The sequence below is a fragment of the Podarcis cretensis genome (assembly GCF_951804945.1).
Source record: "Podarcis cretensis genome assembly, chromosome: 5".
NCBI lineage: Eukaryota > Metazoa > Chordata > Lepidosauria > Squamata > Lacertidae > Podarcis > Podarcis cretensis.
Window position 1 is genome coordinate 89,904,959 of NC_137174.1, and position 13,665 is coordinate 89,918,623.

At 45.3% G+C, this 13,665-nt stretch overlaps 1 protein-coding gene across 7 annotated transcripts in view; it reads left to right on the plus strand.

Moving 5' to 3' along the window:
• Window positions 1-13,665, plus strand: part of NAALADL2 (N-acetylated alpha-linked acidic dipeptidase like 2) — an 819,134-nt gene that overhangs the window by 611,671 nt on the left and 193,798 nt on the right. For all 7 annotated transcript variants that reach the window (XM_079977819.1, XM_079977820.1, XM_079977821.1 and 4 more), the window contains 2 exons: window positions 2,203-2,408; window positions 8,013-8,141. In XM_079977819.1, the coding sequence (XP_079833945.1) occupies window positions 2,203-2,408; window positions 8,013-8,141 (335 nt within the window). The remainder of the gene's footprint in view (window positions 1-2,202; window positions 2,409-8,012; window positions 8,142-13,665) is intronic.

Here is a 13,665-nt window from a genome sequence, read left to right on the forward strand (position 1 = left end):
GACCTAACTTAGTCACGTTCATTGATTTTGACAGGTCCATTCTGACTAAAACTTAGCTGAATGCCACCCAAATTCTTGTTCTGTACTGTTCTCTTGCGGCCTAGACATTATGGGGGGGGGGAATACGGATACAGTGGTGCCTCGCAAGACGAAAAGAATCCGTTCCGCGAGTCTCTTCCTCTAGCGGTTTTTTCGTCTTGCAAAGCAAGCCCATTGACGGCTTAGCGGATTAGCGCTATTAGCGGTTTAGCAGCTTTTAGCGGCTTTTAGTGGCTTATCGGCTTAGCGGATAAGTGGATAAGCGGCTTAGCGGCTTAGAAAAAGGGGGGGGGAACCCGCAGGAACTCGCAATACATTTTCGTCTTGCAAAGCAAGCCCATAGGAAATTTGTTTTGCGAAGCACCTCCAAAACGGAAAACTCTTTCGTCTAGCGAGTTTTCCGTCTTGCGAGGCATTCGTCTTGCGGGGCACCACTGTACCTACACTCTGTTAGTTTCATATATTATATAAAGCAACAACAACAAAATCCTCTGAACCTCAGTCTATTGATTCTTGCACCAGTTAAAGCTCATTGCAAATTGTGTCTAAAATTCTTCCACAGTGTTATTGCAGTGAGGAGAATTACCAGGGAAATTTGTCAATCAGACTGTGTGGGCCCAATTAAAAAATGTTCATAAGTAGTAATCGCAGGGGGGTAAAAACCCTGAGGAATATGTAATTTCATAGACAATTTAATGTACAGACAATTTGCTATACAGACTTCCCCAGCACACGCCAACATGTTGCCAGCAGGGATGTGTGAGTAACTTCAGATAAGAATAAAAATAAGAATACCCTTTAACTTTTCTTTATTTAAGAAAGGGGCTTTTTATGCTAAACTGTTGTTAGACTAGAATCATCATGACAGACATAAATATTATGTTTCCGAGCAAATGTACCAGAACAATTTGAGGCTGGGCAGGGGCTTTTAAAGTCGTTCCTTTTTGATGTGCTTTAAAGCTACGGTTGCCACCTACAGTCTCTTGAAGTGAAATCTGGAGGCAGCTTGACATTACCTGCTGAGGTGACAAGTCTGAGGGATTTTTAAAGGGTTTTGACAAGACTAATGAATTTTACCAGGCTGTAGCTCTATAGGCAGTGGCAGGCGGTAGGCTCTGAATTTTCAGCGGTGCCCTGTGTGATGCTAACATACAGCGCCCCCGCTGCTCATGCTCTGCTCTGACGACATCTGGGGGCCAAAGATTCTCCACATAAGGGCTCTTCTTATGTCACCTCAGTGCCTTTAGAGCAGGCATCCCCAACCCTCAACCCTCCAGATGTTTTGGACTACAGTTCCCATCTTCCCTGACCACTGGTCCTGCTAGCTAGGGATCATGGGAGATGTAGGCCAAAATATCTGGAGGGCCACAGGTTGGGGATGCCTGCTTTAGAGCAAAGAAGGCAACAGCCCACGGTGTCACATAGAGTTCAGATATGCCCATTTTTGTTTACTCCCTGAGGCACAGCCATGAATTTAAGTGTAATCGCTTACTCCAGTTTTACCAGTTTCAGTTGTTTCTGAAACCTGCTCAGTCTTCAGTGACGACAGATAAGTTTTGAAGATGGGGCACTCATAAGAGTTCTGTGCCGTGAGCTACAACTTTACAGGGAACCAGGCAGAGGGCCTTCTCAGTAGTGGCACCCGCCCTGTGGAACACCCTCCCACCAGATGTCAAAGAGAAGAACTACTACCAGACTTTTAGAAGGCATCTGAAGGCAGCCCTGTTTAGGGAAGCTTTTAATGTTTGGTGCATTATTGTATTTTAATGTTTTGTTGAAAGAGTGGCTGGGGAAGCCCAGCCAGATGGGTGGGGTATAAATAAATTATTATTATTATTATTATTATTATTATTATTATTATTATTATTAGGCTGGCGCAGCAGGCAAATATGTTTGCATCTCTGGTTGGGATCAGGGTACCAAGCAGCCAAAATCTAACTAAGGCTTAACAGGTATAAAGCTTTTGCTTTCTCATGAACAGACATCTTGAAGCCGGCTGATTTCAGTGGTGCACAGCAGATGCGATGCAGCTGGGCAAAAATGGGAAAGTTAATGCTTTCAATGCTGATTTCTCATGCTGCTTAATTAACAACAACAACAACAAAAATTGCTTGGTTTATTGTCTGTCCTCCTCCTCCTCCTCCTTCTTCTCCCCATCCCCAGATAGATATGTAATAGTTGGCAGCCACCACAGCACGTTAGGTGCCTACAGTAGGCAGCAGTGGGCTCATGGAACTGCCGTGATGACTGCATTCATCCAGGTCTTGATGAGGAAAGTGAAGAAAGGATGGAGACCTGACCGGACCATCATTTTCTGTTCATGGGGAGAAACTGTGTTTGGCAAGATCGGCTCCTATGAGTGGGCAGAGGTAAGAAAATGCTGCCTTTTACCAATGTCCTTAACCCAAGGGAAGCTGGGGTTGCCAGAAGGATCAGCACCAGCAGCCAGCACCTTTGGACACTAGCACTGTAAGGAGCTACAGTGGTACCTCTGATTACGAACTTAATTCGTTCCGGGGGTCTGTTCTTAACTTGAAACTGTTCTTAACCTGAGGTACCACTTCAGCTAATGGTGCCTCCCACTGCTGCTGCGCCGCCAGCGTGCGATTTCTGTTCTCATCCTGAGGTAAAGTTTTTAACCTGAGGTACTACTTCCGGGTTAGCGGAATCTGTAACCTGAAGTGTTTTCAACCCGAGGTGTTTGTAACCCGAGGTACCACTACACCATAGCTGTCAACTTACAGATTTGAAAATAAGGGACCAGCAGCCTCGAAAATAAGGGATCAGCAGCCAAAATAAGGGATTTTCCCAGCACAGGTATGTTCGACTTCTGAGCCCCTCCAAGCCAAAGGCAGAAAGCCCAGCCAGCAGCCAAACAAAGCCTCAAGTGGTGTTTCCCACAGCACAGCAACCTGGCAAAGGGGATGCAGCAAGGAAAACCACCGTCACCTCTCTGCTGGGAAGCGCTGAGCACTGGCGAGTCCCCAGGCAACGCGGCCGATTTGATCGGCACAAGGCATGCAAGCTCCACCCCCCCCAGTCGTTCTTAGACTTGTTATTGGGTGAGCAACGCAGCCAAGCAACACAGTTGGAGCCTCCCTCCTCCCTGGCCGGCAGGGAGGGAGGGAGAAGAGCTGCTTCCTTTGAAACCCGGGAAATTTAAGGGACATCATCAATAAGGGACAGCAGCAGGACACAGTGCTGGGATAAGGGACTTTCCCACCAAATAAGGGACGGTTGACAGCTATGCACTATACTGGTACCCTCATTAGGAAGCATAGAGTTGAAAGGAACTATGAGGGTGCAATGCAGGAATCCTTTGTCCAACATGGGGTGCATTGCTGTGAGGGCTTTAATTGGAAATTAATGGGGAGAACAACTTAAAACTGGAAAAAATAGAATCTGAAAGAAACTCAAAGGTTTATAGATGGGTCATGGGTTCGAAACCCACGTTGGGCAAAAGATTTCTGCATTGCAGGGGGTTAGCCTAGATGACCCTTTTCTTCCAACTCTTGCATTCTATTATTCAAAGCAGCTCAGCCCCTTGGGAGTGTCTGTTGACTGAAATGTTTGCAAGGTTTCAAGCATGCCTACCAAAGAGCTTTATTGACTAAAATGAAGATGATCTCATTTTTTTTAAAAAAAATGCATTAGAGACTCATATTTTTTCGGTGGTGACTGATGAGTCAGCAGCAAGGTAAACAAGGTGAATGAGACGCCTAAAAATAGTAGAAGGGAACTGAGCACTGCCTGCTATTAGTTCACACCAATGCAAGCAATTAATCACAAGTGCTTTTCAGAGTTCCCCCCGCAATTTGTAGACAATTAAAGTGTTCCTCCGTGGCAAACAAAAGCTAAGCAGAGTCAACTGAATGGTGAGCCTACCAGATGAAAATAATTTTCTAGAGGTATGTCAGAATCCATTGAGGGCACAAGAAGTGTTAATGAGACAATCTGTCAATCTGGTAGAAATCCCTACCTTTCTCAGTCAATCAGCGATGTGGAGAAAACTGGGTAAATAAGCAGTAAGGACAATCTAGGTGGGTGATTAATTGGTACATGCCTGTCTGTCAGATCAGACAACAAAGCAAGGCAGAAGGAAAAGATGGATGGGGAAATGTTAAAACTTAGGATAAACACATACTAGCACATTTAATCAGAGCACTTGAATAAGATGGATCAGAACAGGTACATGTTTTACCTGGCCTGTTGTGATCCCCTGTATCCAAAACAATGAAGAATATGAAACTGTAATAGCTATTATCATATTATTATTTCTTTGAATTGTTGCATTATCAGTTTGATTCAACTGCGGTGAATTATGGTGCTTCAGTTTATGATTCCCAATTTACCATTCCCAGCTATTTAAAATCAAACAGCACACCAAGGTAAACAGTTGCTGTCAGACTTCTGCTTTCTATTTGCAGCATGCGTAAGTGTATTTAATAATGTTGCGACGTGCCTCCTTGAGCTACAGCATGCTGATTGACTTAAATAAAAGGATGTGTGTCTCTTTCTCTAACACACACACAATTCAAATGTGAAGGGGGCTTCAGCAGCACTGCCCCCCCCCCCCCCCCCGCTGCTGAGCGAAGTGTCAACAATGCTGTTATCTCTATGGATTACTATTGGGCATTCACATGAATAGGTCCAAGGGACGTGGGAAGTGAAGTCCTAGGAAGCTCATTTGGGAGGAAGAGATCTGCACATGGGTACAGCAGTGCACACACAAGGCCCTTTCACACGAACACCAGATTTGCAGCCAGTGAGAGGAATGTCTAACACCCATGCCATCAAGGGGCGGCGGCAGCAGCACTTCATGCCCAACCTTACCTCAGTGAGCTTTATCAATGTGCCCAAAGCCTGTGGCCATATCATCAAATGGACTTCAAGGGTTATAGCATCTGACAGTCATAGTTGTGTCTAGCAACACATGTAGCTCATCTTTGAATTTGTGGAAGTGGGAGCCCTAGTCGGGTGTTCATAAAAAAGGAATGAGCACACAGTGAGGGGAGAACATGCTGGAGTGTAAAAGCTCTGCCCCCTCTCATTTGAAAAGGGGAGGACAGGAAGGAATGTGCTGGTTACACCTTCCGTCCCTAGCCACATTGCTCTCTGTGGTTTCTAGGGTGACTGTGTGTTGAAGAGAATCCTCCTATACAGGGCAGGTGCCACTACCAAGAAGGCCCTCTACCTGGTTCCCTGTAACCTCACTTCTCGCAGGGAGGGAACTGCCAGAAGGCCCTTGGCGCTGGACCTCAGTGTCCGGCCTGAATGATGGGGGTGGAAACGCTCCTTCAGGTATACTGGCACGAGGCTGTTTAGGACATTAAAGGTCAGCACCAACACTCTGAATTGTTCTTGGAAACGTACTGGGAGCCTATGTAGATCTTTCAGGACCAGTGCTATATGGTCTTGGTGGCTACGCCCAGTCACCAGTCTAGCTGCCACATTCTGAATTAGTTGTAGTTTCTGAGTCACTTCAAAGTATCTCCGTGTAGAGCGCATTGCAGTAGTCCAAGCGGGCGAGAACCAGAGCATGCACCACTCTGGCGAGACAGTCTGCAGGCAGGTAGGGTCTCAGCCTGCATACCAGATGGAGCTGGTAGACAGCTGCCCTGGACACAGAATTGACCTGCACCTCCATGGACAGCTGTGAGTCCAAAATGACTCCCAGGCTGTGCACCTGGTCCTTCAGGGGCACAGTTACCCCATTCAGGACCAGGGAGTCCTCCACGCCTGCCTGCCCCGTGTCCCTCCAAAACCGTACTTCTGTCTTGTCAGGATTCAACCTCAATCTGTTAGCTGCCATCCATCCTCCAACCGCCTCCCGATGCTCACACAGGACATTCACTGCCTTCACTGTTCTGATTTAAAAGAGAGGTAGACTGGGGTGGGAGTAACATGCTTATGTATACTCTCTCCCTCCACCCAATATTGTGGCTGCAGCATAGGTGGAAATGGGTCACTGATGCCCCTTACATCAGCTGGGCGAAGCTAGATACCTCCCCTTCTCCTTGGGCTGCTTTCATCCCAGAGGTCAACGAGGCTTCCTTTCAAATTGTCCTTTGTTCCCAAATTAGCATTAAAGAATGGGTATTCCTGGGGAAAGCAGTGAGGCAAAAAAAGGGGGGAAAGCACAGAGATACAGAGGTTTGAAGTGTGAATCTGTGCCTAGAAAGTGTGGTGCAAAAAGTGTGGATACCACCCCTCACGCTGATGATCATTAGAAGAAAAATGCCTGTCTTGCTTTGACTCGGATGCCTTTACAAGAGATTTAGCCCAATTCATGGAGTATAAGGCTATCAATGTCTATTAGCCACAAAGTATTAAGATGGAGGGCACAAGGAGAAGGGGACGACAGAGGGCGAGATGGTTGGACGGTGTTCTCGAAGCTACCAGCATGAGTTTGACCAAACTGCGGGAGGCAGTAGAAGACAGGTGTGCTCTGGTGTGCTCTGGCCCATGGGGTCACGAAGAGTCAGACATGACTAAATAACTAAACAACAACAAATTACTTCCACTATTGGAGGCAGAACATCGCTGGGTACTAGCCTCTGGGAATCACAGGTAGGGAGAAGGCTGTTGTACTCAGGTCCTCTGTAAAAATAATTTCTCAAAGGACCTGTTGATGGCATTTTACCATTGTACTGTTGAGAGTGTATTAATTTATGGTCTGTGTGTGTGGTTTGGGAGCTGCACAGTCAGGGGGAAAACAATGCTGTCCAGGGTTGTAAAGACTGCAGAGAGAATAATTGGGTGCACTCTTCCCATCTTGGAACAAAGCTATGCTTCCAGGTGCCATAAGAAAGCTGCAGAGATAGTGCAGGATAGTGCGCACCCCGGAAATGATCTCTTTCAGCTTCTGCCTTCTGGAAGAAGGTACAGGGTTATAAAGACTAGGACTAGCTGCCTGAGAAACAGTTTCTATCCAAATGAGATTTTGGTTTTAAACACAGTGTAAGGTAGTCTCTGGGACGTGGGTGGCGCTGTGGGTTAGAGGGAAGAGGGTGGAAAAGCAAATTTAGGCCTGCCTCTTCTCAGGTGCTTTATGAAGTCAGCAGCTGCTGTAAAACTCTAATGGAGAGATTTGACAGGGGATGCCGCCGTAACAAAGTTGAAGTGTGCTGAAATTATTGCTAAATGGAAAGGGGTGTGATTTGCTTGGGATCATGTATAAGCAATGCGCAGAATTTTTTTTTTTTAAAAAAAGCCTATTCCTTGCAACGGAGTGATATTTTTTAGAATGAGCTGTGGGAGGTGGGGGCGAAGTACCAAAAGGGCCCCTTGTAATTGACTGGAAGCAAAATTTGTTTAGTTCCACTTCAAATCATCTTTACATCAGACATAATTGTGTTACACCCCTTCTGCTCGGCGTAAAGAGCCTCTTCATAGAACAAGCGGCTCATTACTGGGAAGGCAAATGGGAAATAATTGAAATGTGGCTCATGCAGATCCCTTTGCCTTAAAAAACATAATAAAGTGACAACACTGGAGAAAGGATGCAATTCAAATCTAAAATAATGGTTGCCTGGTCTGAAACATCAAGTGCATTGAGAGTGTGTCATTGATTGCATTTGAAGTTTGGTGTCTTGTCAGAGGCAAGTTTAAGATTTTTTCGCCTTCTTAAATAAAACAACTTCCTGTTATTTTGCAGTATGTAATGTTTTCATTCTCAGCTTTAGAACTGTAGAGATTCTTAATTCCTTCAGGCCCTGTTTTTCATTTTGTTTCAGACGATGTGAGAAAAGGAATTATAACCTTGCTAGAGAGAAATTAAAAAAAGGCGTTCTTTGAAGTTCCTAAAATGATATTATAGAGGGTGGGGGAAATGAGTTAATTATTACTTAGGGAATTGGAGTGGGTAGTAAAACACAACACACACACACCCTTTTCTTCCCTTTGCAAGGGACTAAATGAATATTGTACATCTTAAATGTGATCCTCTTATTCAGTATGATTGCTTGTTTCAGGATCTCAAGGAAGTTCTCCAGAGGAATGCTGTGGCGTATGTGAGTCTCCACGATCCAGTAAGGGGCAAGGCAGTTTTGCATACCATCGCATCTCCTTCTCTTCAGCAACTGGCAACTGAGGTTAGAAAGGTGAGAACCTTATTCAATTCCTTGTGATGTTTAAATCATGGGTAAACCGAAAATTCATATTTGACATTTGCAAATATCATGACGGTGTGCAATAAAAACCACTGCAATATCATATAATCATAAAATACAGAATGCCCAACATTGAATCAAATCCATCCTCTTAAAAACACATGGCAATAGGCGATGAAATGTCAGAATTGTGGGCACCTGTCTCCTTTCAACGACAGCAGTGTCCCAAACTCTATGGAAAAACAACATTAGTTCATGTAGAAATTAAATATATGGGAGATAAATGTAGGAGTCTTCCCCCAGATCATCACAGTGATCAGGCAGTTTATATTTCAGCATTATATATATATTTTTTTCTTCTGGATGTTTTGCTCTTTGAGAGCTTGAATGATCAAAAGCGCCCAAAGCTACAGAATTCCTGTACATATAAGCATAGATTTGTAGAGAAAGTACCCTAAGGGTAATTGAGTATAACCCCCTGCACTGCAGGAATCTCAGCTAAAGCATCCATGACAGATGGCCAACCCCAACCTCTGCTTTAAAACCTCCAAAGAAGGAGAGTCCACTGCCTTCTGAGGGAATCTGTGTAAAGTCTTATGTCCATGTTGGGTTGCCAGATCTCCGGGTCTGACCTGAAGTCTCCAGGTTTGGCTGGCCTCCTCTAGCTGGCTAGGCAGAGGGCTTGGCTCTCCGGGTGGGTAAGAGAGCTTTTAATAATACAGTGGGTACCCAAGGGATGTGGGTGGCGCTGTGGGTAAAACCTCAATGCCTAGGACTTGCCGATCGTATTGTCGGCAGTTCGAATCCCCGTGGAGGGGTGAGCTCCCGTCTTTTGGTCCCAGCTCCTGCCCACCTAGCAGTTCAAAAGCACCCTTAAGTGCAAGTAGATAAATAGGTACTGCTTTATAGCAGGAAGGTAAACGGCGTTTCTGTGTGCTGCGCTGGTGCTGGCTCGCCAGAGCAGCTTCGTCACGGTGGCCACGTGACCCGGAAGTGTCTGCGGACAGCGCTGGCTCCCGGCCTCTTAAGTGAGATGGGCGCACAACCCTAGAGTTGGACACGACTGGCCCGCACGGGCAGGGGTACCTTTACCTTTACCTTTACCTTTACCTTTACCTTTACCTTTACCTTTACCTTTACCTTTACCTTTACCTTTACCTTGGGTTAAGAACTTAATTCGTTCTGGAGTTCCGTTCTTAACTTGAAACAGTTCTTAACCTGAGGTACCACTTTAGGTAATGGGGCCTCCCGCTGCCGCCATGCCGCCGGAGCACGATTACTGTTCTCATCCTGAAGCAAAGTTCTTAACCCGAGGTATTATTTCTGGGTTAGCGGAGTCTGTAACCTGAAGCATCTGTAACCTGAAGCATCTGTAACCCAAGGTACCACTGTAAAAATTATTTTAAAATATATATTAAGAAGACCGTGCATGCAGCTTGCAAACCTCAGCCCAGCACAGGAGTACCAGCTTGGCTTCGTGACCGTGGGTGCCCAGGGTCATGGATGCCATGCAGCGTGGCATGGCCCTGGCACTGGAATTTGTGGGTTCCTGACCATTCATGGGGAATTTTGTGGGTGCACCCAGGGCCCCAGGGAGTTGGCACCTATGGCCCAGCAGGAGCTGGCTGCAAATTATAGCACAGATACTCTGGGGAGGTCTATCTTCTTCTGCTCTGCTCTGCTCCGCTCTCCTAATTAATTTCCATCTCCAGGGCCTGCCCCTGTGACATCACCAGGGGCCATTCCTAGGTCTCAGATCTGGCTCATGAAATCTCAGGGACTGGGATGCTCTTGACCTACCAAGTCTACGTGAACGTCATTTTGGAAGGTCAGGGCCTAACTAAAAATTTCGGACCACGTGCCATTGTTCTCACAGAGCGGCTTTATTGTTTGGGCAGGTTGCCGTTTCTACCCATTAAATGATTGTCGTTACAAAGAGTTAAGTGGGCTGATGCTATATAAATAAATGAGGGAAATGGGAAATCTCCACTCAGCTTGGAATAATGTGCAGAAGCAAATTTCTTGCTCAGACGTGTTACTTTGGGGGTGTGTGTGTGTGCTGATCTTCAATTCTTTAATTGGTTGCAAGGGATGTTGTTGCTTGGCACATAAACAACATGCAAGGACTCATTTTATTTGCCTGTCATGGGGATTCTGGCTGATATACTGAATTAAAAAGAAGAAGGCTGATTTAAATATTTGGATTATTAAGCCAAAGAGGAATTCAAACAATTTGAGACCTTTGGAAAGTGAGAATGAACTCTGTTCAGCCATGCTAATTATTGTCCACATTGATGGCAGGAGGCTTCTGCCAAGTTACATTTGTGCCTCTGACTGTTTTGTGAGGGAAGTTGCCATTTGTTGGCTGGCTGTGCTAATGAATCACCATTTATTTGGCAGACTGTCACTGGAAACTCAGAGTGGGTTGGTACGGAAATTAAATCTCCCAAATAAGACCATTAATTCATTAGTCTTGAATTTACATTCTGCATGCACAGAAGTTATCCTTGACGGATCAATTAGTTGACATTCCTCAGGGATTGCCTTGTTAGTCTGTTGCAGCGAAAACAAAAAAGAACTTTGTGGCACCTCGAAGGCCAAACAAAAAGATTGTGGCGGAAGATTTTGTGAGCAACTGAAAGAGTGCTGGTCAGCTCCTTCTCTCACATGCAATGAATGAATGTCTCCTCGTGCAGTCTCTCCCACTTATAAAGCCTCACACTTTGTATTGTACAGTGGTACCTCTGGTTACCTACTTAATTCGTTCCGGAGGTCTGTTCTTAAACTGAAACTGTTCTTAACCTGAAGCACCACTTTAGCTAATCGGGCCTCCTGCTGCTGCCGCGCCATTTCTGTACTCATCCTGAAGCAAAGTTCTTAACTTGAGGTACTATTTCTGGATTAGCGGAGTCTGTAACCTGAAGCATATGTAACCTAAAGCATATGTAACCTGAAGCGTATGTAACCCGAGCTACCACTGTATTCTATCCGGAATCTGTGCAATTTTATGTTTTTGAGATCCGTTCTTTAGATTATGGATGTATTTTTTATTTATTTTTTACTATATCTGAGAAGAAGAAATATTTCTCATTTACACCACTTCATAAACATTTGTTGGGGAGCAGTTTATAAATGAGGATTTAGGAATGTAAGAAGGCATTGATTTCTGCTCCAAACTATATTTGCCACCTGCTCTGCTGTTTCTTTTCCGCCGCACTTCAGCTTCCAAAAAAGCTATGATATTTGACTCACTGTCTGCAATGGAAGAGTATTATGTAATCAGTCACACCACTGTTGCATTGTTATGTTATTCTGCATCATTCATTTCAGTGCAAAGGAAATACAATGCAAATGTGTGTGGGGGTGTCATCAATCATGGATCGTTTGTGGACTGAAAACCACCACAAGCATGAACAGAAATTATGAATGAACCACAACAATGAATAATGATCACTTCAGAGACTCCTAGTTCAGGGCATTTGAGAGAGATCCCACTTTGCTTTACGCAAGTTGCGAATCTTTCTAAAGCAGCCTGCTTCATTTTGGGATGCAAGGTTCATTCAGATCCACTGCACATTCATAGTAAAGGGGAATTAGAAGGGGGAGCTAATGTTGTAAAATCATTGTTGGATTATAACCATTGGTCATGCAGGCTGGGGCTGAAGGAATCATAGAATTGTAGACTTGGAAGGGACCTACAGGGTCATCTAGTCCAACCCCCTGCAATGCAATGGAAGCTGCAGTCCAACGATATTTTGACAGTATCATGTTGGCTACCCCTGATGAATAAGCTCTCCTAATCAGCTGGGTGCACATTTCGATAACTCTTAACAGGCCAGCCATGTGCCACACATATCCATGGCATCTATTACTAGCACAAAGAGGGGGGAAAGGAAACATTAATACTAGAATGAAGTTTAGGACATGGTTGCCTTGCCAGTGTAACCTATGCATTGCTGAACTTTATCTTCTCAACCTTTATAACATCTTAAGAATTGTTAGGATGACTGGGAGAGGGGCTAAGACTCCAATGATAGGAGGGGAAAGAGTCTGCATGAGGAGAGATACTGTCGGCATGCAGAGGACAGGGAGGCCAGCTGACTAGACCCGGCTGGGCTGTTCCCTTCCAGCCATCCCACTGCAAAGACCATCACCTCTGCTCCGACGTAAATCAGTGACCCGGGCTTCTGAGCCAGGGCACATTAACAGCAGATCGAACTGCGCACACAGAATAGGTGTGAGGCTTGTGGAAGCATACTATGACTACAGATTTATTAATCATAAATCAGGACAAAGAAACATGTCATCTCTCTTGCATGTCGTCTCAGAGAGAACAGCTAAAAACAAAAGCTATACACAATGGAAGTTCCCAGCATACTGTGCTGGAATGTAAACAGACATGTGACACACAACAATCATGCCTTTTCCTTAAGGTGGAATGGAAATGTCAACAGATACTACCTGCTCTTCATTATTTTGCTGTGATTCCGTCATTGCAGGGGGTTGGACTAGATGGCCCTTGGAGGACTCTTCCAAATCTGTGATTCTATGATTTGGAAGCCTCTGGGATTGGGATTCCCAAGCATGAGGCGAGGATTTGTGTTTGCGTCAGCTGCATCTGCTGGGCCCTTGAGTATGTTGCATTCTGAGGGCAGGCAGTCTTTTAAATATCCTTGTCGTCAGGTTTTGAATATCAAAACAATTGCCTTGAATTGAACTCAGAAAGGAAATAAAGGTAAAGGTAAAGGTACCCCTGCCCGTACGGGCCAGTCTTGACAGACTCTGGGGTTGTGCGCCCATCTCACTTAAGAGGCCAGGGGCCAGCGCTGTCCGGAGACACTTCCGGGTCACGTGGCCAGCGTGACATCGCTGCTCTGGTGAGCCAGAGCCGCACACGGAAACGCCGTTTACCTTCCCGCTGGTAAGCGGTCCCTATTTATCTACTTGCACCTGGAGGTGCTTTCGAACTGCTAGGTTGGCAGGCGCTGGGACCGAGCAGCGGGAGCGCACCCCGCCGCAGGGATTCGAACCGCCGACCTTTCGATCGGCTAGTCCTAGGCGCTGAGGCTTTAACCCACAGCGCCACCTGCGTCCCTCAGAAAGGAAATGCAAACCAGTAAATTACCAGTGTAATATGCAATCTTAAAAAAAGAAAGAAAGAAAAAGGTTGCACTTAAGATTCTGGCTGTCAGGTCTTGCACCAGTTTGTAGTTTCCAAATTATTTCCAAGGACAGCCTCTTGAATCCAATCTGAATTGTTACCAAAGCATGTATGGCGTTTGCCGGACCAGTTGTGTTATTGTACATGTAATAAGAACAAGAGAGCACAAAGACTCAAAGCAGTGGCAGCTCCATGTCTCTTATAAAGCCTCGTTACACTCTGGAAGAGAGGGAAGAGTACCCTACGGGACTTTCTAGTCAAATCCATTATGCGCAATACAAAAGATTAGCAGTAATAAAAAAAAAATGTGTTATGACAATATATGTGGCATAATAAAAAAAAAACCAATCTATT